The sequence below is a fragment of the Podarcis cretensis genome, assembly GCF_951804945.1.
Source record: "Podarcis cretensis genome assembly, chromosome: 1".
NCBI classification, from domain to species: Eukaryota; Metazoa; Chordata; class Lepidosauria; order Squamata; family Lacertidae; genus Podarcis; species Podarcis cretensis.
In genome coordinates this window covers 115645654-115673523 of record NC_137170.1, presented here as the reverse complement: position 1 = coordinate 115673523, position 27870 = coordinate 115645654, and the positions used below count along the sequence as shown (strand labels likewise).

The window sequence follows — 27870 nt, the reverse complement described above, 5'->3', positions numbered from 1 at the left end:
CTGGTTCGCCAGAAGTGGCTTAGTCATGCTGGCCACATGACCCGGAAGCTGTACACCGGCTCCCTCGGCCAATAAAGCCAGATGAGCACCGCAACCCCAGAGTCGGCCACAACCGAACCTAATAGTCAGGGGTCCCTTTACCCTTTACCTTTAAAGGTGCTCTTTAGATTGCGGCCTCTGGTTTGCCTACCCCCAAAAAAACATATATATTTGCAGTATGTCTCCCGCCAGTGTTCACTAATAGGTTGCATTATGTCACCATGTCCCGATCCTCTGGGCTCAGACCAGCTCATTATTTCTTACCATGATCCCTGTAAGAAGCATGATGCAATGCACCGTGTGGGTGACATCAGCTGCGTGGATTAAGTTGTGGTAAGGGTTTCGGTGTTTGCTGTAGCCAGTTTCCAAAGCTTCTCCAAACAAAATAAGGCTAGGAACAGGGATCTGCAAGAGGCAAGCACAAGTAATAATCACCAGGGTCACCAGCAGATTTGAGGGTGCTAATGTTGCCATGCCATCTTCCATCCTGAGTTTTGGGGATGGCACCAGCTAGAAATCAGCCAGCATGTATGCAAACTGGTACCTGCCGATAGGACATTTAGCAACAACCCATAATCCTCCTGTGCTGAGACGGACAGCAGGTGACATTGCAGAGCCCATCTTGTGGGATTGCTTAGAACTGAAGCTACTGAAGCTTCACTCAGTCTAGGCAAATAGTCACTTGGGTGGGTGGCACCTGTTTTCTGTCACTGCCAAACTGATGCACTAGTTTCCTGGCCTTCGGTCTCCTGCATTTATTCAGCCCAGCTCCTGCCTAAGATGCTTGCCCTTCTTTTGGCCTGAGCCCTTGATTGCCAGCCCACTTCAAGTCATCTCTGTACACGTTGCTTATTATTATTTTTTGTAAGGACTCAGTACATTTCCCAGCACAATTCAAAGTGTTGGTGCTGACCTTTAAAGCCTTAAACGGCCTCGGCCCAGTAAACCTGAAGGAGCGTCTCCATCCCCCATCATTCAGCCTGGACTCCAAGGTCCAGCTCCAAGGGCCTTCTGGCGGTTCCCTCACTGAGAGAAATGAGGTTACAGGGAACCAGGCAGAGGGCCTTCTCGGTAGTGGCCCTGTGGAATGCCCTCCCATCAGATGTCAAGGAAATAAACAATTATCTGACTTTTAGAAGACATCTGAAGGCAACCCTATTTAGGGAAGTTTTTAATGTTTGATTGTGTTTTTAATATAATTATATAATTATGATTAGAAAATTTAATTATAATTATAATTTAGTGTGATGGCATCTGCACTTTGGAACTCCCTGCCTATTGAGATCAAGCAGGAGCCTTCAATGTACTCTTTTTGGCACCTGCTAAAAAATAATCCTGTTTAGACAAGTGTACCCAGATCCTGAGAAAGTTGGGGCAATTTTAATCTGTTTTAGTATTTTAACTTTTGTATGTTTTAAACGATGGTTGTGATTTTTTTCTTGATTTTTTTCTTTTGTCCTGTTGTAAACCACCTTGAGGTTGTTGGTTTTTTTGTTTTTGTTTTTACAATCAAGCGGCATATACATTTTATGATAATTTAATTACAATACACATGTGTTAACACAGAGTATTTAGCAATAAATAAATAAATAAATAAATAAATGACATGAAATAACTTCCTTTGGGTGTGTCTGTGTGCAAAATGTTTCTTTGCAAGTTAACAATATGCCATAATTCCCATATCTGGTATTTTATAGCAGTTGTATATAACAAAGCAATCAACACAAATATATATACCGTATTTTTCGCTCTATAACACGCACCCGACCATAACACGCACGTAGTTTTTAGAGGAGGAAAATCCGTAGGCATGCCACCCGTAGGCATTCCCTCCATAACACGCACAGACATTTCCCCTTACTTTCTAGGCGGAAAAAAGTGAGTGTTATGGTGCAAAAAATACGGTGTGTGTATATATATATATATATATATGGCCTGCATATTCAATAACAAAACAATACGGATGTACGTAATCACCACGCCTTTCAGATTCTCCATAGATAAGGATAAAAAAGACCCTATAGGAGAGGGAAGAAAAGAGAAAGAAAAAGAAAAAAAGAAAAACGAGAAGAGAAGTGAAAAGACAAGGAGAAAGAAAAAGAGAGAGAAATGATAATATAGTTATCTTACTCAAATTACTTAACATGCCATTGAATTTCATCTTGTCCTTTGTCATTCCAGTAATGAATAGAATAAATATTCTCCAGTTCTCTGTAAAGAAATCATATACCTGTTTTCCCTTCTCTGGCGTATGTTTAGGTGTGGGTAGATGTGGTAGTTCTTTAAGGGAAAGTCTCTTACCTTGAAACGGTTCAATAGATCATATCTGGTAAATAATTCATACATCATAAATTTCAGGCTGTGTCCCCCACTTGCATCATTTAGGGCAAACACGTCAAACGACCATTTATCAACATCCTGTAAAAGAATTTTGAGGAAGGGGGATAATTAAGGATTTGCATACATTCTCCACCGATAGGAGACAGAAAATTCAGGGGAGGGGCAGCAATTAAACTCTGTTTCATTCAAGCAACAAGCACCATTTGAGAATAAGGTATGGTGTATCTATAGACCTGCCTATACCTGTGAAGGAGGTTATTTTGCCACAGTTACCTGAAAACTAGTATGCCACAACAACATGTGCAAGGACCTACTCAGTCCTGGCACCCCATTTATGTAATACTCTTCCTTCCTAGACATGGACAATGGCACTGAGGTTTTGAGTTTTGAGTGCTCGGTCTTAAACGTGCTCAGATCTGGCTGGATCATGTTCAGCATTGTTTATGAAGTAATTTGCACTCAATAACCTGTTACCCTGACATCCCATAATTGTCAGGGAATCATATTGGCACCAGAAATGTTCTTACCGCAGGTCTTTAGTCTCTTGCAGTCCCCAACTTGCTCTGGGCTGAAAACCAAAATGCGTGTGGCAAAGGACTCTTGCTAGACTGTGATTCCGCATAATATAGATTTTGGGACTGTTTATTTGAAAAACACCCTCATCTCGAAACCTTTCTGCATATAAGCTACCACCTCAAGTTAGAAGGAATCACAGGGTGGGGGTAGCCTTGCTGAAAAAGAACACCTAAAGGAGCGTCTTCACCCTCATTGTTCAGCCCAGACACTAAGGTCCAGCTCTGAGGGTCTTCTGGCAGTTCCCTCACTGCAAGAAGTGAGCTTAAAGGGAACTAGGTAGAGGGCCTTCTCGGTGGTGGCGCCCACCCTTTGGAACACCCTCCCATCAGATGTCAAGGAAATAAACAACTATCTGAATTTTAGAAGACATCTGAAGGCAGCCCTGTTTAGGGAACTTTTCAATGTTTGATGCTTTATTGTGTTTTTAATATTCTGCTGGGAGCCGCCCAGAGCGGCTGGGGAAACCCAGCCAGATGGGCGGGGGTATAAATAAATTATTATTACTGAAACAATAGCAATGATTACCTTTTTGAGCAACACCTCTCAAAACAGATACATCTTACCATTCCAATAATACCTAAATTTCATCACAACTAAGCGGAAGAAGCCATACAATCACAAACCTTTTGTGAAAGCGGAAAAACATGTCCTTGCGTGTGTATTTGATACTGAAACACTTAGGAAATGGTTCACTCAAGCAAGGGGTCAAGCTCAAGGCAGCATGGCCATTGGTCAGTAATGTGGGAAACTGTAGCGCAACAACACCTGGAGGACGCCAGGTTGGGGCTAGTTGTACTATATTCCAGTAGCTAGAATATATGGGTGGGATCCAGCTCCTCGAGCCCCATTAGAAGGACTTCTGTTTGAGCAATGGGGCTTCCCAAACAGCACATGTTAGAATTCCTGCTCCATGATTGCAGTCATGGGATTTTTGTCTATCACATGACGGTGTATGTTTTGACTCCACAGAGTGGGAAGTGATGGAGACAGGATGTTTATGTTACTGTGTTCCGTGAAGTGGAACTATTGTTCTTCGTTTTTTCTCTTTGCTGTCTGATGCTAGAGAGAGACGGAGCCATGCTGCAGTGCTCCGTGTGTGTTTATATGTAAATAAAGTAGATTAGCCAAAATGCTGAGTTGCTGAGGTCTGTTACGCAAGCTGCAAAGGCTCTGTGGATCCCTAAGTGTGCCGGTGTCTGTTGGCATCGGTCACTGTGATGTTCGGGCTGGATAAAGCTTTTGAAGCTCCCGAATGAAAGACCAGGAGGGAGAGAACATGCCAGTCGGACCTGTGTCTCTGCCAGGGTCCTACTCGAGTGTAGGATGAGCTCCTGACAGCACGTGTGGGCTGGAGAGTGGGATCATTCAGTCTGGAAGGCCAAATTGCTTACGCTGCCCAAAGCAACATTTTCTCTTATAGCAAATATTTTTATGTTGCTTTCACCTACACCTGCAGTTGCAATCACAGTTTGTGCTAGTATATTTTTTGGTACATATTACCTGGCTGTAGAAATGCATTGCAAAATTTGGGGAAGTGTGCATTTTGGCACATGGTTGTTTTGGTACACGTGAATTAAAAGGCAAACCGACCAAATTTGCACTTTCTGAAACTGCACTTCTCCCAAATCCCTACTTTGTAGTAAAGTCCACAAACTGATCTCACCTTAAAAGCTAACATCACTTCAGCTGGATAGGCCAAGCCGACCATGCTAGAGGTCTTTCGATACATTCTAGAAGAAAAGAAGCGTAAATGAAACGGCATCTGAAAACTAATGGTGATGTGTTTATGCTTTTGGAGCAGTTCTGGAAAAGTTCCCCTTGCAATTTGAAGTTTGAAATTCGATATAAAAAGACCCTTAAAATCTTGTGAAAGATGGGAGCCAAAAATGTTTGCTCCCGAAAGCAAGGGAAGGCATACGCCAACTTACAATAGAATTTGTTGATATTTATATCTGATCTCTGCATTTTATGCCAATGTCCTTTCAATAGTGCCACATGCTTATCTGTTTTTAAGATAACACTTTCTTGGTCAATGTGTGGTGAAACAGAATTTTAATGTTCTGTCTTTTTTAAAAAAACAAAACAAAACATTTTTTTCATAAGTTACATTTATTACTGAACAATTGTATTCCTATTCAACAAAACAATTCCCACTCACCCAACATCAATGTTTATAACTCAATTTATATACAATTACATTTTAAGGTTTCGTTTTATCCAATTTTACCCTCTCTAACAAGTTTCTTAATATATTCTGCTGTTTTCTTACACTTCAAACCTTGCTGTGGTCTTCGCATATGGGAAACAACTTTTGAAGACAGATCTGAAATCTTGCTAAGTGCAAAGGCGGAACATTAACATTTAGTTTCTAGTCTATATAAAGAATTTTAATGTTCCGTCTTAGCACTTATCAAGATTTCAGACCTGTCTTCAAATGACTGCTACCAAGAGGACTAAAACAAATGAATCAACCCACCCATGGAGAAAAGAAATTTAAGATGCTACAAGCTTAACAGTGGCCTGGCTTGCACATCATGGTAAGCCAAACTATGGCTTATTACAGATTAGGAACATAAGACAGACCACTGATCAATCAAGCTCAGTGTTGTCTGCTGGCAGACTCTCTTAAGGGTTTCTAGGGGGAGACTTTACTAGTCTGCTCAGAGATGCTAAAGGGGTCTTTCATACTCAAGTCAGATGCTCTACCACTGAGCTATGCCACGTCCTCCTTGTTCTTATAAAGCCAGAACTCACCTTTCTACAAAAATCCCTGCTTGTACAGCATGCACAATGCTTCGAAACTTTGGTTTCTCCTCTGGCCTCCTTTTGGTCATCCCCATTTTCCTCGTGAAGGTGGACGCCAACCAATCCCGTACTTCCAGCGGGACTGCATCTGACTGGATATCCGACAGCTCATCCTCTGTATCCAAGAGTCTCCTGTAAATATATATCGGGTGCATGAATCAGTATAGAAGGTCTGCAGACTTCAGAATAGGAAGAGGAAAATATGGACCAGGCGCTCAAAGCTCTTAGCTCAACCCAGCCTTAGCTAAACCCAACCTGCAGAAGTTAAATGCAGTCTTCCATAATTTTGGATTGTGGTGCAGAAAAGAACATAAAAAGAGGTCTAGTGGATCAGGCCAAAGGCCTACCTAGAACCCATATCCTGTTTTCAGACTGGCCAGTTTTTTTGTTTTGTTTTTTAAATGACAATAAAGATTTATTTTAAAACAAGGTATTATAATACAAGTTGAGAAACTTAGGTTATTTCAGAATTAATATGCTAGTATGCTGAATTTGTTTCACAGAGGTTTTTCGGCTTTTTAGTTTGTTCCCTTTCTGAGGCGGCACTTTCCTTCAGGTACCCACCCCTTTAACAAATCCAACTCCTGAGGTAACTTTCAGTAATAGTCTTAAGGGCTCACAACCCCCCTCCCTTAACTGGGTTTTGGGAGTCTCTTCCTTCCTTTTGGGAGTCTCTCCCAGGCTGGTCAGTTTACGGGAACCCTGCAAGAAACACCTCAGCACAACAGTGCATCCCCACTTAAGTATGCCTTAAAGGGGCTTAATAGAATAAAATAAGATCAACATCATTATGATCTAGAGTAGACCATCATTAAATGGAAAATATAAGCACCTAACTAATGAAGGTCGAAATCTTATCAGCAGCGTATCCCCAAATATCAAAAATAACTTTATCAGCACCCCAGACCATCCTCAGCCCGATAAACAACAAACATTACAATCTTCGTTGATAATCTTGCATACTCATTTTAGGTTTCAAGACGGTTTCCTTTGGTATTCTGTTATATTCAGTTCCATTATATACTTTGCTGATGTTCCATCATCTACTCCAGGAAATGAATAATGAAGTGGGCATGAAGAGCTGCCCTGACTCTCTTCTCAGCTTGAAGAACTGATTACTTTGCCTTTCTCCAACACTGTTTGCTCTCGAAGGCCCACTTCTGCTTGGGAGAAGAAGCAGCTTAGTAGCACTTCAGCTAGCAAATAGGAAATAATATTTGAAGGACTTTGCTGTTATGATAATGGAATGATCGGTTACAAAATAGGAGGCGGGTAAGGAGGAAATAATCTAAGGCACTGGTCAGAGGATCACAACCAAATTAAGACTACTTCAGTTGTGTTTTTGAGGGCTACTTTTATGAGTATCTTGCCCATATATTGGGGGGGGGGGAGAGACTTTCTACCTGTGGTGGAACATACTTCACCATACTTCACCCAGCATGGCTATACTAGCAGGGAGTTAAGAGGGTCATAGTGCTCACCCACACCATACATTTAAAGGCCACCCTTTAAGGCACTCTTGGGGGCGACTCCCTCCACCCCCAAGAATCCTAGGAATCACAGTTTGTTAAGGGTGCTGTTATGTACTGAGTTGATTAGGATCCAAAATGCAGCAGTCTGATTGGTCCTAGAACAATAGGATTCAGAATGCAGCAGTCTGATTGGTCCTAGAACAATAGGATCCAGAATGCAGCAGCCTGATTGGTCCACAGGAGCCTCCCAATCCAGCTCCAGGAGGAAGTGAATCCGCAACCTGATTGGCCTACAGGAGAATCCCGGAATTAGCCAATCACGTGGGGACCATTGTGTAAATAATGTATAGAAAGTAGACATTCTGGGGGAACATTCATTCCTCTTCAACACTATGAGCTGAATAAAGAGCATGAAATCCACTCTCTACTCCAAGTATATTTCACTGCTGTGGACTGTAGCTCTGTGTGGTGGAAACAGCAGTTCCCAAGATTTCTTGAGTGAAGTCATGTGTTTTAAATGTTTCAATATATGGTGAGGATCTCGCCATAGTCCTAAACATCTGGAGGGCACCTGGTTGGCGGAGGCTGTCATGGAAATGTCTGAGCATAAAAAGGGGAAGAACTTCTTTTAGCTTATTCATCTTCTTCTTTTTCATCCTCCTCTTTTTCTTTTTTTCTGTTTGTGATCTTCCTCTTCTTTTTGTGACAAATTTGTGTCTAATGAGACCTCAGTAGTAATTCAAGCAAAAGGTTAAGAGAAAATCTAATTCCAAGGTGTTATTTGTTTCCTGGAAATTCAGTTACATCAAATGCATGCTGTGAGGTGCTGGAAGTGACTGAAAGACCTCTGCCTTCTCTTCAGCGGACACTGCAGGCAACCCCTCTATTATTGCTAATTATGGCAGGGCCTTGGAGGCAGACTGGTGAAGCAGCTGGCCTCAGGTGGCACATGGTAAAATGCAAATAGCAGGCAACATATCATTAATGTATTTAATTGTTATGCATCAGTGTACACACAAATGATTAGGGACACAATTTTTCACTAGGCATCAAAACATCTTGGCCCATCTCTGCATATCCTCAACATGCCACAGTAGTTGACTTGTCTGACTTCAAACCTAGCTGGCTCTTAACCAGAGAATTTGTCCATTTCAGTTCTCTCACTTTCTCCTTTTTCTAATCTTAAATTCTACATTTTCTACATTTCTGCAGCAATTTGGGGGGGAGGGACATGTTCGTGAAAATTCTTTAGCATTTCAGTGTAAACTTCTCCTAATAAACACGATTTTGTATGGATCTACACACCGGGGTGGGGGTGGGGAACCCTATAAATAAGTCAGAAATTAAATCATTATAACCACTGGTGGAGGAAGAGGGGACGGGGGGGGGGGAGCGCACTGCCCCCGGCAGCGCAATCCCGGTGGGGTTCCATTGCGGCTGTTCCCCCACTCGTGCTGGGCACCCTGCCCCCGCAGGCGGCACACGCCGCCCCAGAACGTGTGCCCCATCCCTTTGGCCGACGCCCCCCGCCCCCAGGACATGCGCCAGCCCCACCCCCACCTGCTCTCAGCCCCCAGTGCCAGAGCATGAAGCTCCGCCACCAATTATAACAGAAAGAGAAAAAGTGCTATGGAATATCACAAAGAATTTTTTTTTGCTCTACAGCGCCATCTGGTGCTGCATGTTTACAACGAATTCAAAACGCTTTTTCTTTACTACAGTAATGTAGTGGGAAGTAGGAAGCCTGTGGCTTTTGCAGAGGTTGACCGACTACAACACCCATAACCTCAGGCCATTGGGTTGTGCTGGCTGGGGCTGATGGGAGTTGGAGTCCTGCAACCTGTGGGAGGTCCACAGGTTTGCCACCCCTGCTTTTAGGGGGTTTCAAGATAGGCTTCTCTCATTCTTTATGGGGGAATTTGTTAAAATCCCACACTTTGGGATATACAGGTGCCCAGCAGCCCCAGCTCCAGGCCAGCAACATTCTCAGCTCCAGATCTGTGTTCTTCTTGTATGAAGCTGGTCAGAATAACCTCCCATGCAGCATTAAGATACAAATGATGGCTACAGCACAGACCCTCCAAGTGTCCCTATTTTCCAGGGACAGACCTGGATTACAGATGCCATCCTGGTTTCTAAATAATAATAATAATAATGATAATAATAATAATAATAATAATAATAATAATAATAATAATAATAATTTATTTATACCCCACCCATCTGGCTGGGCTTCCCCAGCCACTCTGGGCAGCTTCCAACAAAATATTAAAATACAGTAATGCATCAAACATTAAAAGCTTCCCTAAACAGAATATCCTGCTTTCCCTTAGGACGTCCCTATTTTCACCAGAGCAATGTTGGAGCATGTGGTGAGATGTTCCTAATTTCACTGGAGAACTATTGGAGGGTATGGAGTTATGTGACCTCCAAGCCAAGGAGATAAGTAATTGTACAACATTCAGAAGACATTTGAAGGCAGCCCTGTATAAGGAAGTTTTTTAAAAAAATGTTTAATGTTTTATTATGTTTTTATATATGTTGGAAGCCGCCCAGAGCGGCTGGGGCAACCCAGTCAGATGGGCGGGGTATTATTATTATTATTATTATTATTATTATTATTATTGAATAGGATGTCCCTATTTTCATCAGAGAAATGTTGGAGGGTATGCTACATTTTCAAATTTTAAATGTAAAGTTTCCAATCAAAGAAACTTAATTTAAAGTTTGGAATTACTTTGAATCAAATGCATTTCATATCTGCTCCCTCCCCCAACCTTCAGCAACAGGAAAAATACAATCAGGCCTTATTGATTTTTCCACTAAAAGCTATTACTTTCTAGGCAAGTGGGAAACACACATATTAAACACATAATGGGGTCTGGACTAGCCAATTGTTACCCATTCTTATTTTGCTAGCTGGGGACTCCTGAAAATTAAACTCTTGTGACACAGGCCAGGGATTTACGTAGGCAAGTGCTCCCCAAATGCATCAAAGCGCTAGGCTGGCGGAACTGTGTAAAATGTTTCATTTGAACGTTCTCCTTGAATTTTTGGGAATATTTTAACAGTTCCCATTTGTGGTAATACAGCAGATGCTTTAGAAGAATGAATACGCAGAGGAGGGACAGTGGGGACTTTGCAAGTCAGTCTGAATGATCCATTTTGGTATCCGGCTATATTAAAAAGATCTGGGGTGCTGCTTAATCAAAGTACATTCTGAGCATTCTGAACCACATGATCTGGAAGCACATCTTTGAGACTAAAAGTTTCAGAAGTGCATCATGAATGATCTACTTTAGCTCAATGTAGGGTCCCTGTTCCAAGCAGGAAATGCATGAATGTGACATTGCAAAGCCAGTTATTTCATAGGGAATGTTTCTATGAGGTGAGAAATCTGTCATTCTTCCATGCTCCCTCAATTCTTAAATAAATTCAGAAGTATTTTAATATTTAGAAGATGGATGTTTCTCGGGGAGAATCAGTGAAGCCATTTCATGCACCGGAGTTTCTGCCTAGAAATAACTATATTGTGCAGAGTGCTCAACTGGGATCTGGGAGACCCAGGTTTAAATCTCTACTCTGTCATGAAGCTACAACATGCCGCTACATATACTCACCCCAGTAAGAAACTTATTTTGGCAATGGCTTCATTTTTCAGCTTGCGGCAGTATCTTACAGAAAGGCACATAGTACACACAGGTGGCTGCTTGAATCAGTTGGGGTGAGGGGGCCAACCCATGCTGATGAAGAAGAAAGGCTGGCCATTGTGACCTCATGTTGACCCTGCCTGCCAGAAGAGTGACAGGATCATGTCCCCTACAGCTGATTCTGCCCACCTAAAGGAGGAGCGGCTCCATGTGCCCCTCCCACAGGTATATTAGAATAATGGGCCAGGATTTGGGAAACCAAGGATCAAATACGTGCTCGGCCATGAGGATCACCTTGGGCCTGTCACAGTCTCTCAACCTAATCTACCTCACAGGGATAAACAGGAAGGGGGAGAGCCCAAGCTTATATGTCACCGGGAACTCCTCGAATGAAAGGTAAGATCTAGATGTAATAATATGAATATAAATAACAGTAATAGTAATAGTTACCATTAATAGTTACTAGTAATAGTTGGGGACGCGGGTGACACTGTGGGTTAAACCATAGAGCCTAGAACTTGCCAGTCAGAAGGTTGGCGGTTCGAATCCCCGTGACGGGGTGAGCTCCCGTTGCTCAGTCCCTGCTCCTGCCAACCTAGCAGTTTGAAAGCACATCAAAGTGCAAGTAGATAAATAGGTACCGCTCCTGCAGGAAGGTAAACAGCCTTTCCATGCACTGCTCTGGTTCGCCAGAAGCAGCTTAGTCACTGTACGCCGGCTCCCTCGGCCAATAAAGCGAGATGAGCGCCGCAACCCCAGAGTCGGCCACAACTGCACCTAATGGTCAGAGGTCCCTTTACCTTTACCTAATAGAAATAGTTATGTTACACACCACTCCAATCTCTGAGTGGTGAGAGACTCCAGGGGTTCCAAGCACAGGAACAAAATCTTAGGAGCCGAGGTCCCTTTGTCGCCGCCCCCAAATATTTGAGGGTGCCAGGGCCCCCCAAAGTTCAGGGGAATTCTCATTCAAATCATGTTTGTGTGCCATGTCATGTGATCGATTCTGCATGCCCCCCCCCAATATTTTATTCAAGTTGGCACCCTTGGTTCTAAGTGCTTTTCCAGGGTTCAGTTTTCTTTGAGTGAAGGACAGTTGAAAACTATGGTGTTTTTAGAGTCAATATGGTTTTATTTACACATATAGCATAGGATGGGAAGGGAGCTCACGACATTAACACCCCACGAGGTCTTGTTCCTCAATTCGCAACAGCTTTAGATCCAGCACAGAGCATGTCTCTGTCTCCTTCCAGCTCTCATGCACCATTCTGGCTATTGTTCTCCTACATAGCAGCTAGCAGCTCAATGATGGAAAGGAGGGGAGCTTATTCCCTTTCCTAGAAAGCGCCATCACTAATCTCATTCTTTGAGATGCTGATGAGCAGTTAACTGGCCAGCTAAAGCCTAACTTTGACAATGGGACTAGAGCCAGCGGTTCTCAACCTGTGGGTCCCCAGATGTTGTTGGACTACAACTCCCATCATCCCTGAGCTCTGGCCTTGCTAGCTAGGGGTGATGGGAGTTGTAGTTCAACAACATCTGGGGACCCACAGGTTGAGAAAGGTTGGTAGACTGAAGGTACAGGATGGAAGGTTAAGAGGGGACTCAGGGTCCATCCAGACTGACCCCCCCAACTCATAATGTCACAACAGCAACAACAACAACACTGGTGCAAACAGAATAGCTATAGGCTATGACAAAAATTTGACTTGGACAAGAGCACAGAAATCTGTGTATGATGCAGAATTGTTGGATAATGGCTTCTGCTCCTTTTCTATTAATTTTCATTTCTCAGCAGAGGTTACAGGAAATCACAGGCAGGTTGTTCCTCTTGTTCTCTTATTTATTAACTCCAAATGTATCGTGTTTAGTGTGCGCATATAATAAACAAGAAAGTCATACAAATTACACGTATCACACTTACTATATAACAAGGTTGGCTGGCTTCCTGGAATTATGAAAACACCAGACCTTAAATTTAATAAGGAAATAGGACCAAACACAGACTCCAACTCCAAGTGATCCTACAGACGTTTTGGCAGCCACACTTGGGAGAACATTCCATTCGATGCAAAAATGTTGAGAAAGTCAAGACTGTGAAATGTAAAACTTAGGTAAACACGCTGGAAATTGGTCTTACACTAGATACAGTTTCATTGACATGGCTACCCTAAACATTATTTCTAACAGTAAAAATGAGACGCATGAAATTAGCTGTAAAACCATTTCAATAGAAGTCCAGTATGTACAAGGCTTGGGATGAAAAAAGAAAAGACTTTCTGCATGTGTAGCCATACAAAAAGCTAATTAATCACAGATGTACTGAGAGACAAGTTCCAACGGTCAGAGTAATTGAACAACATTGAGCACCTTCTGTTCCCAAAAACATCTAATTCTGTTGAGCTGAGAATAAAGATCACAAAAAGGCACCGTTCAACATGGTTAAGGACATTCTGGATTCTGAACTCAAAAAAAATAATTCAAATATTTAGAACTGATCAGCGGCGTAGCGTGGGTTATCAGCACCCGGGACAAGGCAAGTAATTTGCGCCCCCTAACCCATGGATTTGCGCCCCCTAACCCGTGGATTTCCCTAACCCCCAGATGTTGCGCCCGGTGCAGCCGGCCCCCCCTGCACCCCCCACGCTACGCCACTAGAACTGATCTCCTTTTTAGTGTTCAAAGCAATGCACCTACATTATCTCCAAAATGGATGCTGGCCTAAGGGTTACATTACCATCTTATTTTAGTCATGACTTGTGCAGATGTGATGTAACTCAGAGAAGTCCTTCTTCCAATAGACAGGTGGTGGATGAATGGAGAGCTAGACAAATATATTCAGCCAGATTTAGTCAATTGCCCCACGTTCTGTAGACCTACCTTGTTTCGTCAATGTATACAGCCTCCAGGACAGATGCAGCATATTCAATATTCTTCTTCAAATCGACCACATTAACGTCACCTTTCTCCAGCTGCTTCACCAAACATCTTAATCTGTAAAACAAAAACAAAAACAAAAAAAAAACTGGGATTATTCAAGGCAAAACTAGTTGTCCTTTCCAAAACAGTATATTCCTTCAACTTCTGTGGAAGGTGGTTTCTGACAATGGGTATGATTTGACTAAGTTTTACACCCATTAAAATTATTGAACTTTAGTGATGAGTGGTTCAGACATCCAGTGCTATCAAGCAATGCTCCAAGGGCCTCTGCAGTCGTCGATCTGACAGCTTGATACAGGGGAACCACAACAAAGAAGCTTGACCCCAAAAGGAAAAGAAATGTGAGGTCTCCAATATTTATATGATGTATGGGAAACACACTGGGGCAGCAGAGAAGTGGTGTGTGTCAAATTGGAAGCATAGCTTAGGTCCATTAATGGTCTACTGTGAGTAAGGGACGCAGGTGGCGCTGTGGGTTAAAGCCTCAGCGCCTAGGGCTTGCCGATCGAAAGGTCGGCGGTTCGAATCCCTGCGGTGGGGTGCGCTCCCGCTGCTCGGTCCCAGCGCCTGCCAACCTAGCAGTTCGAAAGCACCTCCGGGTGCAAGTAGATAAATAGGGACCGCTTACCAGCGGGAAGGTAAACGGCGTTTCCGTGTGCGGCTCTGGCTCGCCAGAGCAGCGATGTCACGCTGGCCACGTGACCCGGAAGTGTCTCCGGACAGCGCTGGCCCCTGGCCTCTTAAGTGAGATGGGCGTACAACCCCAGAGTCTGTCAAGACTGGCCCGTACGGGCAGGGGTACCTTTACCTTTACTGTGAGTAAAACTTAGTTCAATACTACCTCATATACCAAAATCCTAGACATAAAACTGGAAGGAACCCTAAGGATCACCCAGTCCTAGTCCAGCACCCTGCAATGCCAGAATATGCAATTGTCCCATATGGGGAATCAGCACTATGACATTATCAGCACTATGCTCTAACCAACTGAGCTATCTAGGATGACATAATTTTACCCAGAATGCAGGCCCCAAGTATACTCCATTGTACACCTGGAGCTCCACTACATGTATGAAGACTTCATTCATTTCAATGAAAATGCACACAGACTATATCCAAAGGAATAGGAACTCCTGCCTGTGCTTTGGAAGGCATCATTAGACTTGTGGATGTCAAATTTGGGGTTTTTTAGACTTCAATTCTCACCCTTGATCCTCGCCACAAGTCAAACTGCACCACATGGGATATATGAATTCATGTGCGCTAGCAATTTACTTTGCACTAGTGAAAAACACTAGGAACCTTTTTGGTTTTGGTCCATAAATTATCATAAATAAATTAAGTGTGCCATCAATTCTTGAAGGGGTTTCCCCCCCCCCTCCAACCCCTGCTGCTGCTGTCAGTGTCTGGCAACTCTATTTACCTGGTAGAATTCAAAGGCTTAGGATGTAGTCAATATGAAATTGAAATAAAGCAGCACGTTTTCAGGCTATTTGTGATCATTAGTTTTTGCCCCTCCAAGTAGCTAGATATAAACAATGCAAGCACTTAATTAGGAAGAGGGAATTCGTGGCCTTCCAAATGCTGTTTGACCACAACTCTCATCAATCTCAGCTAGCATTGCCAGCAGCAGTCAGGCATTGTGGGAGTTGTAGTCCAATAACATCCAGAAAGAGACAAATTTCCCATCCTGCTTTTGAGGAATAATCATGTGTCATGGTGTGGGCAGGGCAGGATACCTTGTGACTGAACTAGTGGAAACAGAAAAGGATATGCTTGATCATAAATCACACAGACAAAAGTGAAAGTGATGTTGCATTTATACAGGAGAAAAATATCACCATGCAAACAGTAATACAAATTAAAGTTCACATTAAACAGTGGTAACATCCACCAACCATAGTTTCCTTTTACTAAACCAGGTTTTCTAAACTTGGGTCTCCAGCTGTTTTTGGACTACACCTCCCATCATTCCTAGCTAGCAGGACCAGTGGTGAGGGACGATGGGAATCATAGTCCAAAAACAGCTGGAGACCTAAGTTCAGGGAACCCTGTACTAAGCTATTTATGCTAACCTCTAGAACAAACATGATTCCTAACCCATAAAGTTTTTTCTTCTTCATTTCCCACTCTCCCAAACTAAAATGCAGTCCAGGATTTTTGCTTTAAAGCACAACGGGGTGAGGGAGAAATAATTTTCAGAGTAAAAGAAAGAAAGAAAGAAAAAGGCCAGTATCACTTTTAATATGATTTTGTTAATACTCGTAAGACTACATCTGTGATCGTGCTCAACTTCTAATCATGTACAAGCTCTGGGCAAAAGAGACACATTTTAAATGAGATTCAGCTTTAGTGGCCATTTAATTTCCTTTGAGAAAATTAGTTTTACACATTTCTTCCTCCTGTGTGAAGAATTAAGGTGTGCTGGTGCAGTTCCCTAGGCATAGTTCAGAGCCTACCTATAAAATGATAATTAATTGAAAATAATGAGGCCCCAAGGTACATCCTCTAGGATTTCGTTAGACCTGTGCTCAATATTTGATCAAGCTCGATTACACTTAATAAATGCAATACGAAAAAGCTACGCAAACCTTTCCCAACTTCTGCTGAACGTTTGAAGTACCGCAGCACCGAGGTGCCCCGGTGTCATTTTCTGCGTGTTGATTAGTGCAAAGGCCAAAGGCTAGTACTTCTAGAGCAACTGCCCTTTTGAATGCTGCTTGCAAAACAACATTGATCCATTCTGGCTCTTCACATTTACTTAAAGACAGAGAGTGGCAAATGGAGGTTGCCATTAGGGGTTATACGCTTTTGAACACCCAAGGAATATTGAAGCAATAATAAGATCAGCCTGGTCCTATTCCATGCCCTCTGACATTCCACAGATGAAAATAGGGACATTTCTCACTCTTCTACAACTGTCCCTCCTTGGACCCCCCCCCCATTGTTGTGCCTCACCCTGTGCAGGACACACAGTGCCAAGAGTGCCAGTTTGGCCCTGCGACCATGGGAGCCCAGGTCCGAAATTTGTGGGTGCCCAGCACCTACATGGGGAATTTTGTGGGTTCTTGGGCACCCAGGACCCCATGGAATTGGCACCTATGACACTGTCCTGATAAAACCCATTAATCCCAATTTCGTTTTATTCTTTGGAATAATAATAATAATAATAATAATAATAATAATAATAATAATTTATTATTTATACCCCGCCCATAAAAATAAAAATTTATTATTTATTCCCCAGCCACTCTGGGCGGCTTCCAATAAAACACTAAAATACAGTAACCTATTAAACATTAAAAGTTTCCCTAAACAGGGCTGCCTTCAGATGTCTTCTAAAAGTTTGGTAGTTATTTTTCTGTTTGACATCTGGTGGGAGGGCATTCCACAGGGTGGGTGCCGCTACCGAGAAGGCCCTCTGCCTGGTTCCCTGTAACTTGGCTTCTTGTAGTGAGGGAACTGCCAGAAGGCCCTTGGCGCTGGACCTTAGTGTCCGGGCAGAACGATGGAGGTGGAGACGCTCCTTCAAGTATACTGGACCAAGGCCATTTAGGGCTTTAAAGGTCAGCACCAACACTTTGAATTGTGCTCGGACTTGCAATTTATGGACTGGGCCAGTTCCCACATTCCTGTACACTTGATATCTGATTGCTCAACTCTGGGTGACGTATACAGTGGTACCTCGGGTTACATACTCAGGTTACAGACTGCACTAACCCAGAAATAGTGCTTCGGGTTAAGAATTTTGCTTCAGAATGAGAACAGAAATCGTGCTCTGGCAGCGCAGTGGCAGCAGGAGGCCCCATTAGCTAAAGTGGTTCTTCAGGTTAAGAACAATTTCAAGTTAAGAACGGTCCTCCAGAACGAATTAAGTTCTTAACCCGAGGTACCACTGTAATGCTTTGCGCTGCAATGGGTTCGTGCATGCAAAACACTGACTGAGAGCACTGCAGTCCTCATCCAGAGCAGCTGGACAGTTTTAGATTCTGCTTTTGATGACCTTCTGAGATCTCATTGGAAGTATTACTTCACTTACTTCAACATGTGATAAACCAGCCCTGTCGTGTTCTGTTCATTCTGCCAAGTGGTGCCCTGGATACCCATTGCAAAGCCTTGCCCAGCTGCGTAATCAACCAGATTCCAAGGGCTCGTGGCGAAATTGGTACAAGATGAGCATTTCATCTTCATCCTTCTTTTAGAACCATACTGGTTTTTACTGTAGATCCATTTATGAGAAAACACTTTCACAATTCTGCCTCCGACATGCCTTTTCAGACTTGAGTGGCAGTAGTCATACCACCCGTTTCTAGCCCCAGGTAAATTTGGCTGTTGTTTTTAGTTTGGAAAAAGCTGTGTTTTGGAAAGTTTTTAAAATTGCATGCACTTTAAAAAAAAATAAAAAAATAGTAATTTAACTGATCTATGCAGTAGCAGACCAAGTTATTACCCTTGATTTAGCCTACGATGGAATCTTCAGGGAAGTTTTTTTAAAAAAAAAACTGCTCAGAAAATGCAGCTAACTTTTCTTAATGCTGTGATAAGGTATGTTGACAGTCCACTATGTGTGTGGTGCTTCTTTGGTTCCTTTGAGATTTCAAGTTCCATTTGAGTAATGGATGTCCTGACAAAGTTCTTTATGAGCTACTTATTTCATTATATCTGCATCTATCACACCAAGGTAAATTGTACACAAACGCCTTTCACTTGGCATTTGGCTGGAAGACACAAATTATCTTTCTTTGCATGTGCATTTTCAATAGCTTGAGTGGGTGGCTTGCACACACACACACACACACAGAGAGAGAGAGAGAGAGAGAGATTGAAGATTTTACCAGTGAAAAATACCTCTTGGACAAAAATACCAAACCTTTAATGACATCCATTATGTCTTCCCAACAAGAGTAGAGCTATGATAAATACTTTGAGAATTGCATGTATGAAAAGACATTTTATAAATTACTAATCAGGACACAAAACTAGCCAGTTTCAACCTGATTTGTCATCTAATGGTTGAATCCAGCTCAGGCACCCTCACGCATTGTGCTTTGCATATTTCGCCCATCTAGAGGTGGAGGCGGCAATAGTAGTGAGTGAGTAAGCAGGAAAGGTGGGAGATTGGCAAAAAATTGCATCTCTCCCTCCTCTAAGGATGTCTCATCCCCACTTTTGCAATATGAGTGAGGTTCTAAGGTTTTAAACCATCTTGACTATTGAGTTCATGCATTAGATCACAATGTTGCCAAGTGAGAGCAACCAATCAGATAACTGGACGAGCTGATGTCAAGAGCGAAATTTATTCCCAAGGTTACCGTTGATGTTAAAATAGAAACCACACAGAGACAAATGATTACTTAAGATTTTGAGTATGCCTAAGAGATGAGATGTGAAGATGAAGGTGGCAGGAATTAGATAGGGAGGAACAGGGGACTCATCTTGACCTGCCAGGTCTTGAAAGTTTTGGATAGGTGGAGAAGCTATTCAGCCATGGGACTCATAGAGTTGTAGAACTGGAAGGGATCACTAGAGTTACCTACTGCAACCCTGAGATTAAAAGGCTCATGCTCTACTGACTGAGCTATCTCAGGACGGAAGCTATAGAGTCCCAGTTCTGAGGCTGTGGTGCAAGGTGACTGTTCCACTTCCAAAAAGGGACCATAAAACATATTTTGTCATGTGACAAAGGTATTTGAGAGCAGAAACAGTAAAGGAAGCAGTAAAGGAGTCTAGAAATGTTGTGAAATGCTGAAAAGCTGCAGAATCATTTAGCATGCTGAATCACTATGACTCATCTTGAGGATGACTCATTCCCTGTGCAGTGGTACCTCAGGTTAAGTACTTAATTTGTTCCGGAGGTCCGTTCTTAACCTGAAACTGTTCTTAACCTGAAGCACCACTTTAGCTAATGGGGTCTCCTGCTGCCGCCACACCACCAGAGCACGATTTCTGTTCTCATCCTGAAGTAAAGTTCTTAACCCGAGGTACTATTTCTGGGTTAGCAGAGTCTGTAACCTGAAGCGTATGTAACCCGAGGTACCACTGTATAAGTATTGTATCTGCTTGCAGGCAGACTCAGTGTCTCTCTCAGTCTATGTCTCTGTGTGTAAGGTGGAGTCTGTACTCTGTGAAGCCTGTGCTCAATGGAGACTCTGTGTGACTCAGTAACTCTGTGTATGCTCTGAAGCTAGTTTAATCTTCTGTTCGCCATGCTGTTACAGTGGTACCTCAGGTTACAAACACCTCGGGTTACAAACACTTCGGGTTGCAGACTCCGCTAACCCGGAAGTAGTACCTCAGGTTAAGAACTTTATCTCAGGATGAGAACAAAAATCGCACTCTGGTGGCACGGAGGCAGCAGGAGGCCCCATTAGCTAAAGTGGTACCTCAGGTTAAGAACGGTTTCAGGTTAAGAACGGACCTCTGGAATGAGTTAAGTTCGTAACCAGAGGTACCACTGTATTTGCAAATGAGTTTATTTTAACTCAGTAAAGCTTTTATTCTTTTACTGAAGAAGACTCTGCATTACTAATTTACGCTGCACGTCATATTTATCCAATAATGCATTATGAAGTAGAGCTGGACATAATCTGAATGCACAGTGTAACGCTGAAAAGAAAAGAAAACCAAACTCAGAGCAGTTAAGAATAGGTCAAAAAAATCACAGAAGGGCAAAAGATGTACGGTTAAATAAGTGGGCATTGGTGGTGTTTTTCATTTCCTGAGCTAATAAATGTAGCTGACATATCAGCAAGAACAGCATGTGGAGCCGGTTAAGGCCAGTCCATGGGGAGCATCTGTGTGCTGAGTATCACCAAGAACATCTTTAAGGTTTCATAATGATTCCTCTTGTCAGCACAGCTAATTAAGCTGGCAGAAATGCCACTTCAGTTCAGGAGGTCAGCAGCTCACTGTTACAGAAAAGAAAACTCATGTGCAACATTTAAAAAGAAAGAGCTGTCAGATTTGGAGGCCAGACATCTGAGGAAACCATACATATGCGCGTTTTTGAGAGCCTTGCTCCCTTTGTACTGTGGTGTTGACACTGGTTGACACCTCTGTTAACTTTCATTTGTGGGAAATGCACAAAGAAAGAAATGAAAAGTAACCTTTGACACTTGTTCCAATGGACATGCAGGAAGAATTCACGACTCTTTCAGCACGTGGCACCCACTTCATGTGCTAAGGTGGTCATGTGTGCAAAGAAGCCTTCTGCTACAATTACAATGGAGGAGGGGCCATTTTGGTGGGTGGGATGTAGCAGAGGAGGTAAGAAATACACACCTGAAAATACGCACCATCGCAGCTGGGGTATGTGATCTTTCTGGGCATTGCAGCTAGGAAGGAGACATTAACCCTCCAGGAAAATTGTCCTCCCAAATTAGACTTGTAGAAAGTGAAAATGCTTTTTATAAGGCTAATGTCTCATGGCCAGTGGTGTAGCGTGGGTTGGCAGCCCCCAGGGCTATGCAGGGGGTGAGAGGAAGGGGAAACGGACCAACTAGGCATGCACATTCAACTGCCTAACGGCATCCACATCACCCAGGAGATCACAGCAGCACACATAAGAAAAGAAGAGTTGAATGGGAAGAATTATGGAAAAAAGACTTAAAATTTACTGCGTGCTATCTGGTTAAAGAAAACTTTATGAAAATGACTTACAGATGGTACCAAATTAGCTAAAATAAATAAAAATAATAGCAACAAGTGTTGGAGATGCAAACAAAATGAAGGAACCTTATTCCACATGTGGTGGACTTGTCCCCAAATTTAACAAATGGGACATGATTTATGAGGAACTAAGAAAAAATGCTAAAATATACATTCTTAAAGAAACCCGAAACTTTTTTATTAGGCATTTTAACGATAAGCATTCCAAATGAAAATAAAAGCGTGTTTCTTTATGCGACAACAGCAGCCAGAATGTTAACAGCAAAATACTGGAAAAATGAGTTAACACCAACAAAAGACGAAAGGCAATTAAAGTTGTGTGAGTACCTTGAACTAGCCAAAATGACAGAATTAATAAGAAGTCACTCAGGCGACAGGGTTAAAAAAGAATGGGATTGCTTTAAAAATTATGACAAAATATGTTTCCAACAACAACACTTATCTGTGCCTAGACTAACTTCACAGATATAAGGGAATTTTATTTTTTAATAATGGAATGCAGATTATTTAAATGTACGAGAAATGTGGAAACTGCAAAGAGATGGGGGAAGTCAATTAACATATAAGGGACTCAAACCAGTTTAGTGAAATAGAAAGAATGTGATGGTAAAGAAAAAAAGAAAAGATGGAATATGAAGGTAATGTCTTTCTAGGAATTTTGGGTATAGAATATTCAATATGGTTTGCACTCCTTAAATAATTTTGTGTATTTGACAAATATATTTTTCTTTTTCACCCCCCCCCCTTTTTCTTTTCTTTTTCTTTTCATGTTTTCTTCTATGTATCATTTTTCTTTTTGGTATATGTGGGTGAAAGGATTAATTTATTTTCTGTTTTTTGTAAACTTTAAAAAAGAAAAAAGATTATAAAGAAAAAGAAAAAGAAAAGAAGAGTCGTTTTGTTGTCTGGGGGTGCCACTTCCTGTTTCGCATGGAGAAGCCCTTTGCAATGGAGCCCAGTGACAGAAGCACACGGCTGTATTGAGGCAGGTGTTGAAATTTTGCGCCCCTAACAAATTTGCACCCAGGGCAGCTGTCCCTGTGCCCCCATCACCACGTTATGCCACTGCTAGTGGCCCAGATGTGTGTATGAGCACTTGCGGATGTGCGATTGTGGTTTCTCCTGTTTGCAAATGTGCCCACGATTCCCAAGAATCGGTGGGCGGCTCCTGCTGTAAAACAACTATTTTAAATGAACCGTCACTGAGGGTTCAAGCCTCATAAGCCTCACAAACCTCTTCCAAACAAAACTGCCGTTTGTTCTGAAAACATCTATTAAAACTTGGCTTGTACAACTTGTGACTCATCACACTTAATGCAGCCCATCAGGGATGGAGGGTTGTGCTCCACCTACTGACCCACCCAGCCCCATGTCTCAGAATTGCAAAAAAAAAAAAAAAAAAAAAGGTTGAGGCTCCGGGAGGACACATATGTATTACAGAGTTGTTCTCAGCATGTTGGGCTACAAATGATGCAGGATAATTCCAAATTACTCACCTGACATTCCCTACACACATACCGTATTTTTTGCTCTATAAGACTCACTTTTTCCCTCCTAAAAAGTAAGGGGAAATGTGTGTGCGTCTTATGGAGCAAATGCAGGCTGTGCAGCTATCCCAGAAGCCAGAACAGCAAGAGGCATTGCTATTTTCACTGCACAGCGATCCCTCTTGCTGTTCTGGCTTCTGAGATTCAGAATATTTTTTTTCTTGTTTTCCTCCTCCAAAAACTAGGTGCGTCTTGTGGTCTGGTGCGTCTTATAGAGCGAAAAATACTGTACCCCTTGGAAGCTACATTTTGCTTTCCTAACCCTCACATCTGTGTCAATATTCTTTGTTTAGACGTTTCTGTTTGGAAATGACCATTTGGATTACATAAAGCAGAAACATAATACTGACCAGTACCATAACATTGGGGGGGGGGGTTGTTCCCCCCATCTGATTTAAAGAGATCTAGTCTGGTGCTGAGATCTTAAGAACCATAGCCCGTGTGATCACACAGGTGAAATGAGAACAAGCTCTGCTATTTTTGCTTCTGTGGCAAAGGTTTCTGCAGCGCTGATGGGGCGTTTAGCAGATGCAATGCCAGGGGCCCACCTGACTGAACAGTAAAGCTCAGATTATTCATATTTACTAAGACATTTTTCAGCTTTTTCAGCTATCCTGCTGTCTCTGATGTGTTCAAATAATAATAATAAATAGTAGTAAAAAGATAATAATATTTTTTTTTTTTTACTGGTCTGTTCAAAATGTAAAATTCAGTATCCATGTTTCATTCCTGCCAACTGATTCTTCTTAGTCCTCCCCTTATGTTTGCAAGGTTATTAAGTTTCACTAACAGTACTGAACCTTTGTGGCCACTGCTCCCTTTCCAATGCAACCCTTTAAAGCCAGGAACCCGAGGCCCTCCAGAAGTTGTTGGGCTCGCAGTCCCTTCAGCCCCAGCCAGCACAATTAATGGTCAGGGATGATGGGAGCTGGAATTCATCAATGTCTGGCAAGCCACAGGCTCCCCAGACCTGCTTTAAAGTTACAAGAAGCCTGTCAGGTGCAAAAGTGACTCTAGAATCTGAAGTCTTGATGAAGCAACTCTGTATCCCTAGTCTCCATCCCTCTTTTTCTTTTCTTCTTGATGACAGGAAGAGTACTTGAGCATCGTAATTTCTGCATAGTACTTCCTCTCTGCAATGTCTGCACTGCCTATTCTTTCTCAAGTTTGTGCTTTTCAACCCATGACCTACTTTGGCCTCCATCCTTTAGCCACGCAAACCCGGTTCACCAGATTATGAGTCCACCGCTCTTAAGCACTACACCATGCTGGCTCCCTTTTCAACTGCCTTTTCAATCTAGACTTCCCCAAAGTTCACATTTCTCAATCCGCTGCCGATTCTACAAATGTTCTTCAGTCACCTTTAGTTTGACTGACTCACTGAAATATTCGTATCCCACCTTTCTTGCAAGAGCATGTTGACAAGCTCACAATGAAGAGCCTCAAATACAGGACTAAAGCAAAAGGGGGGGTCAAAAAGCAGCAATAAGCATACCCAGTTGGTAGAAAAACCAAGACCCTTGCTCTCCAGAGGGCTCCATAAATGCCCTCTGAATTAAAATGGCAGCAAATTGGGAAAACTGGCAGCAAAGGGACCAAATACGGGGAGTCTCAGAGTCTTAGTACCACTTTAGAAAAGGCCCCATCTCAGACAATCTCATGCCAAAAGTACTTCTATTGTGTCTGAATTAATTTTCCAATGAATCATCCACATCCACCCCTCAGCTCCCCTACTTTCTGACCTGTTCCCAGCCAGACAATCCCACACAGCCACTACTGTGCCTAGCCTTTGTGAGGCTTTAATCTCAGTCAAAGTGACGTTTCCTTTCTCTGATAGAAGCTGGACTGCAAATATTCCAAGAGCTATGTTCTCTGAGCAGTTGGAATGTTCAGGAATCCATTTGTTGCCAGAGGCTGCACTGTTCGCACAAGGGAAACACAACATAAACTATAAAAATTAAAAGCATCTGAAATGAATCGGAAAAAGAACTGGCTTCTTTAAGAAATTGAGGTTTTTCAGCCCTAAGGCACATTCCCACATACAGTAAAGAGAAAATATGAGCACAGTGTTCCTTTATGGCAAAGTATTCCATCAGCAATACATAAGAGTCATAATTATTTGGACGCACGGAACATCATTACATGGGTCTAAGAGAGCCCTCTTCCTCTAACGACCCCATTAAAGTTGTCCCATAATTATTTCCAATTACTAATTCCTGCTTTAAAAAGACTTGCATTACTTCTGGAAGGCAGTCTGACTTTTAAAGACATTATAGGAAGGAAAATGCAGTTCTAGAGAGACAGTAGATAGCAATAAGGCCTTCTTGTGTGTCTTTGCCATCCATATTTGATTCACCAGCCTAGGCTACCTTTACCAAACCACTTCCCCCCTTTTCTACCTGCTGCTTCTCTCTCCACATCTCAAAAAGCAAGGTCAAGTCACTCCGTACATTTGAAGCCCACAACTTCTCCCAAAGAATCCTGGGAACTGCAACTTCCTCCTCAGAGCTATAACATCCAAGCACACTTAATAAATTATGGTTCCCAGCATTTGGGAGGAGGCTAGGTGGTTTAAATGAGCTTTAAGTGCATGGTGCAGGTGTGATCTGAGACTGTGCCCACTTCATTGAGAAAGAGGCTGTTCCCATCAGGGACGTAGGAAGGGGGGCAGTGGGGGCAGACCACCCCGGGTGCCCTTGTTTGGATATAGTTCCGTTCCACCTTAAGAGGGACAGGCATGACTGTTGTGTGTCACATGCCTGTTTACTTCCAGCACAGTTTGCTGGGAACTTACGTTTGTCTATTGCTTTTGCATTACTTCTGTTTGCTTGGACACAAAGGGAAGCAGACATGTTTTTTCCTTTGTTCCTGAACTATGCTGAATAAACGCTTGCAAATACGCTTACACATGTCTCTGTCCGCCACTTCCATTGTGAAGATTTATTCCCTCTGCTGATAAGAGCGTGCTGAGTCTCTAAACGTATCTGAGGCTCGTGTCGCTGATTTATACCAGAGATCGCCCGGCTGCCAGCTGGGGGCCTGCCAAATGCCCCCGTCTCCCCGGCAGTATCTCAACAACCCTCACTGAGGGGGGTGACATTCGGCGTGCCACCCACCCACCACTTGCAAACCTACCTGAGCTGTCAGGGTAAGGGGGGAGCTACGCCACTTTGGCTGCAGCATTTCCCCCTTCCCCTTTGTTTTGCCAGCTTGGGGGAGGCTTTGGAGTCGCGGGCAGGTGGTGCCCCGAATGTCTGCCATGGGCGGCTTGCTCTGCCCCCGGCTGCAGGACACATGCACCGCTCCAGGCACCCAAGCGACTATCCTGTACCTAGGAGGGCACCCTCCACGCCATGCCCCCCTAGGGAGTGCGCCCACCCTGAGCAGCACGTGCATATGCTCTGCCGCTGGTTCCCATCTGTTCCTGCAGAAACTCACCTCAATGAGAAAGAGTAATTGTCTGAATTTCCCTGCTTCTGCCTGAGAGGGAGATACATGCTGCCACAGGCGGTGGCTGGATTCAGTGTGAAAAGAGGCTGATCAGTGTTGCCCCTGCCCACCCGCTGCCCCCAAGGCTCATGCAGCTGCAAAAGAATGGCGGGCCATTGTGATGTCATACTGATGCTTTCTGCCTGAAGACCGACAGGCGTATAAGCCTCAGACTGATAATGGCCAACTTAAAGGACAAACTGGCCACCGTGCCTTCCTTCCCACAGATGCTGATCACCTGCCAGAAAGAGAAGAAGACAGATGCTGCTTTCAACCCACAGCAGATAGGGGTGTCTGTAACTTGCAGTTATTTTTATTGATCATAGTTTAGTAATTATTTATTGTATTTGTTAAGAGTGAATTTCTGCTTATTTGCTGTTGTTTTGAGAGTTAATTTTATTGTGTACTGTTATATTCTAACATTACTTTATTTGATATGTCATTGTGTTTTAAAGTTACGTTTTATTATGATTTTTTGTATTGGTTCAGGTTATTTTAAGGCACGCGTTCTTTGTTGCTGTACATCACCTTGTGTATAGTAATATAGAGAGGCGATATTCAAATTAAAAGTGAAATGAAATCTTCCTTCTCTCTCTCTCTCTCTCTCTCTCTCTCTCGCTCTCGCTCTCGCTCTCTCCACACATCAAATGCAAGTTTCCCCTCTACTCAGCCAGGTTAAATCATACACCACGAAAGCATCTGCGGACATGAGATGGCTTCTTTCTTTCTCCCTCCCTCATCAGTTGGCTGCCAGGAATAAAACAGTACAAACTTATATACGAAATATACATAAATTATAGCAGCAGTGAAAAACTTTTAAATGGTTCCGAATTGTACTCCTCTTTCATGTAATTAATAAAAGGGGACCATAATCTCTCAAATCATTCTTTCCTTTGCCTGCCTTCTCTTAATCATACCATTTCAGTGAGTTTTGACACTCTTGCAACATTGTCTATTTCTTCTTCCATCGGAATTACCCTACTTCAGCATGCCATTTAGCCCCAACCAATATTTTTTCAAAGGGACGTGGGTGGCGCTGTGGGTTAAACCACAGAGCCTAGGACTTGCTGATCAGAAGGTTGGCAGTTCGAATTCCAGCGAATTCCTGCCAACCTAGCAGTTCGAAAGAACGTCAAAGTGCAAGTAGAGAAATAGGTACCGCTCTGGCGGGAAGGTAAATGGCATTTCCGTGCGCTGCTCTGGTTCGCCAGAAGTGGCTTAGTCATGCTGGCCACATGACCCAGAAGCTGTATGCCGGCTCCCTCGGCCAGTAAAGCAAGATGAGCGCCACAACCCCAGAGTCGGTCACGACTGGACCTAATGGTCAGGGGTACCTTTACCTTT

The 27870-nt window shown here is 43.0% G+C and overlaps 1 protein-coding gene across 5 annotated transcripts in view; it reads right to left on the bottom strand.

Annotated features, from left to right (window-relative positions):
- The window catches only part of PDE1A (phosphodiesterase 1A), a 144614-nt gene that overhangs the window by 25306 nt on the left and 91438 nt on the right, over positions 1–27870 (bottom strand). For 3 of the 5 annotated variants that reach the window (XM_079978578.1, XM_079978582.1, XM_079978580.1), the window contains exons 2-6: positions 13763–13876; positions 5710–5892; positions 4619–4685; positions 2341–2457; positions 304–444 (exon numbers count right to left, since the gene is read on the bottom strand). In XM_079978578.1, coding sequence (XP_079834704.1) covers positions 304–444; positions 2341–2457; positions 4619–4685; positions 5710–5892; positions 13763–13876 — 622 coding nt within the window. Of the gene's footprint in view, positions 1–303; positions 445–2340; positions 2458–4618; positions 4686–5709; positions 5893–10852; positions 10997–13762; positions 13877–26475; positions 26601–27870 lie in introns of those variants that run through there. The other 2 variants (XM_079978579.1, XM_079978581.1) reach the window with 2 other exon arrangements.